Consider the following 1,015-nt stretch of genomic DNA (forward strand, 5'->3'; position numbering starts at 1 on the left):
ACGGGCAAGAAGCTTGGCTCGATCGTGTTTGCCTCGTACGGTACGCCGTCCGGCAACCTCCTCGATTTCCAAACGGGCGCGTGCGACGCCCCGACGTCGATGGAAGTCGTGGCCTCGCGCTGCATCAACCAGCAGACGTGCCACCTCACAGCGTCCGACGACGTGTTTGGGAACCCGTGCGCGGGTACGTTCAAGGCCCTTAGCGTCGAGGCGCAGTGCGTCGGCCTCACCAACACCCTCGTCGGTGGTACGGTCGACCAACACGAGACTCTCTTGCTGCAGTGCCCGCAAAACCAGAAGATCTCGCTGGTCGCGTTCGCATCGTACGGCAGTCCCACGGGCACCGTCGGCACGTTCGAGACGGGTTGGTGCGACGCATCGTCGTCGGTTGGCGTCGTGCAGAGTCTCTGCGCGGGTCAGTCGTCGTGCGCGATCCAGGCCGATGACTGGTACGTTTCAACTTCTTGGTTATTGCGTCAGCAGGTGTACTCATCGTGTCTCTAGGGTCTTTGGCAACCCGTGCGACGGAACGTTCAAGACGCTCAGCGTCGCAGTCGAGTGTGCCGACAGTAGCTCGGCGCGCCTTCGCCGCCGTCTCTAAAGCGAAGTGACTTTGTGTTTGTAATCCAAATGCACATTTGTTTTACGTTGACGCCTAATGAGCTTGTGTCCCCGTCGACGAATGGAGCAGTAGCAAGGCCTTGGTGCCTTGATGCGACTAGACTAGTAGCATCATACGAACGGGTGACTTTGTGTTAGCGGCAACATATCACTCGGTCACCATCGTGCGCCTTTAAACTTCATCGCTTGATGTAGAAGCCAACGCCGTTGAATGATCGCTAGGGTTGCCGTTGAAGCAACTTTGCACCCGAGTCTGGTGCACGGCGCCATGGCGACGACGTGTCCAGATCGCCAAATATGAGACTTACAACTCGACTTGGCAAGTTTCACAACCGCCGATCGCAGTCGCACCACCGACGCGCATCAAGTGGTCAGAGCCGTGGGTCAAGGCCGA

General features: G+C 58.4%; 1 protein-coding gene across 1 annotated transcript; it reads left to right on the forward strand.

Annotated features, from left to right (window-relative positions):
* Positions 1-99: 99 nt before the first annotated feature.
* SDRG_17279 (hypothetical protein) lies at positions 100-659 on the forward strand (the record flags this gene model as incomplete). The annotated part of the gene is made up of 2 exons (XM_008623519.1): positions 100-449; positions 505-659. 2 exons carry the CDS (start codon positions 100-102, stop codon positions 599-601), a joined length of 447 nt encoding a protein of 148 aa, XP_008621741.1. The 3' UTR covers positions 602-659.
* Between the last annotated feature and the right edge of the window lie 356 nt (positions 660-1,015).

The sequence above is a fragment of the Saprolegnia diclina genome (assembly GCF_000281045.1).
Source record: "Saprolegnia diclina VS20 unplaced genomic scaffold supercont1.242, whole genome shotgun sequence".
NCBI lineage: Eukaryota > Oomycota > Saprolegniomycetes > Saprolegniales > Saprolegniaceae > Saprolegnia > Saprolegnia diclina.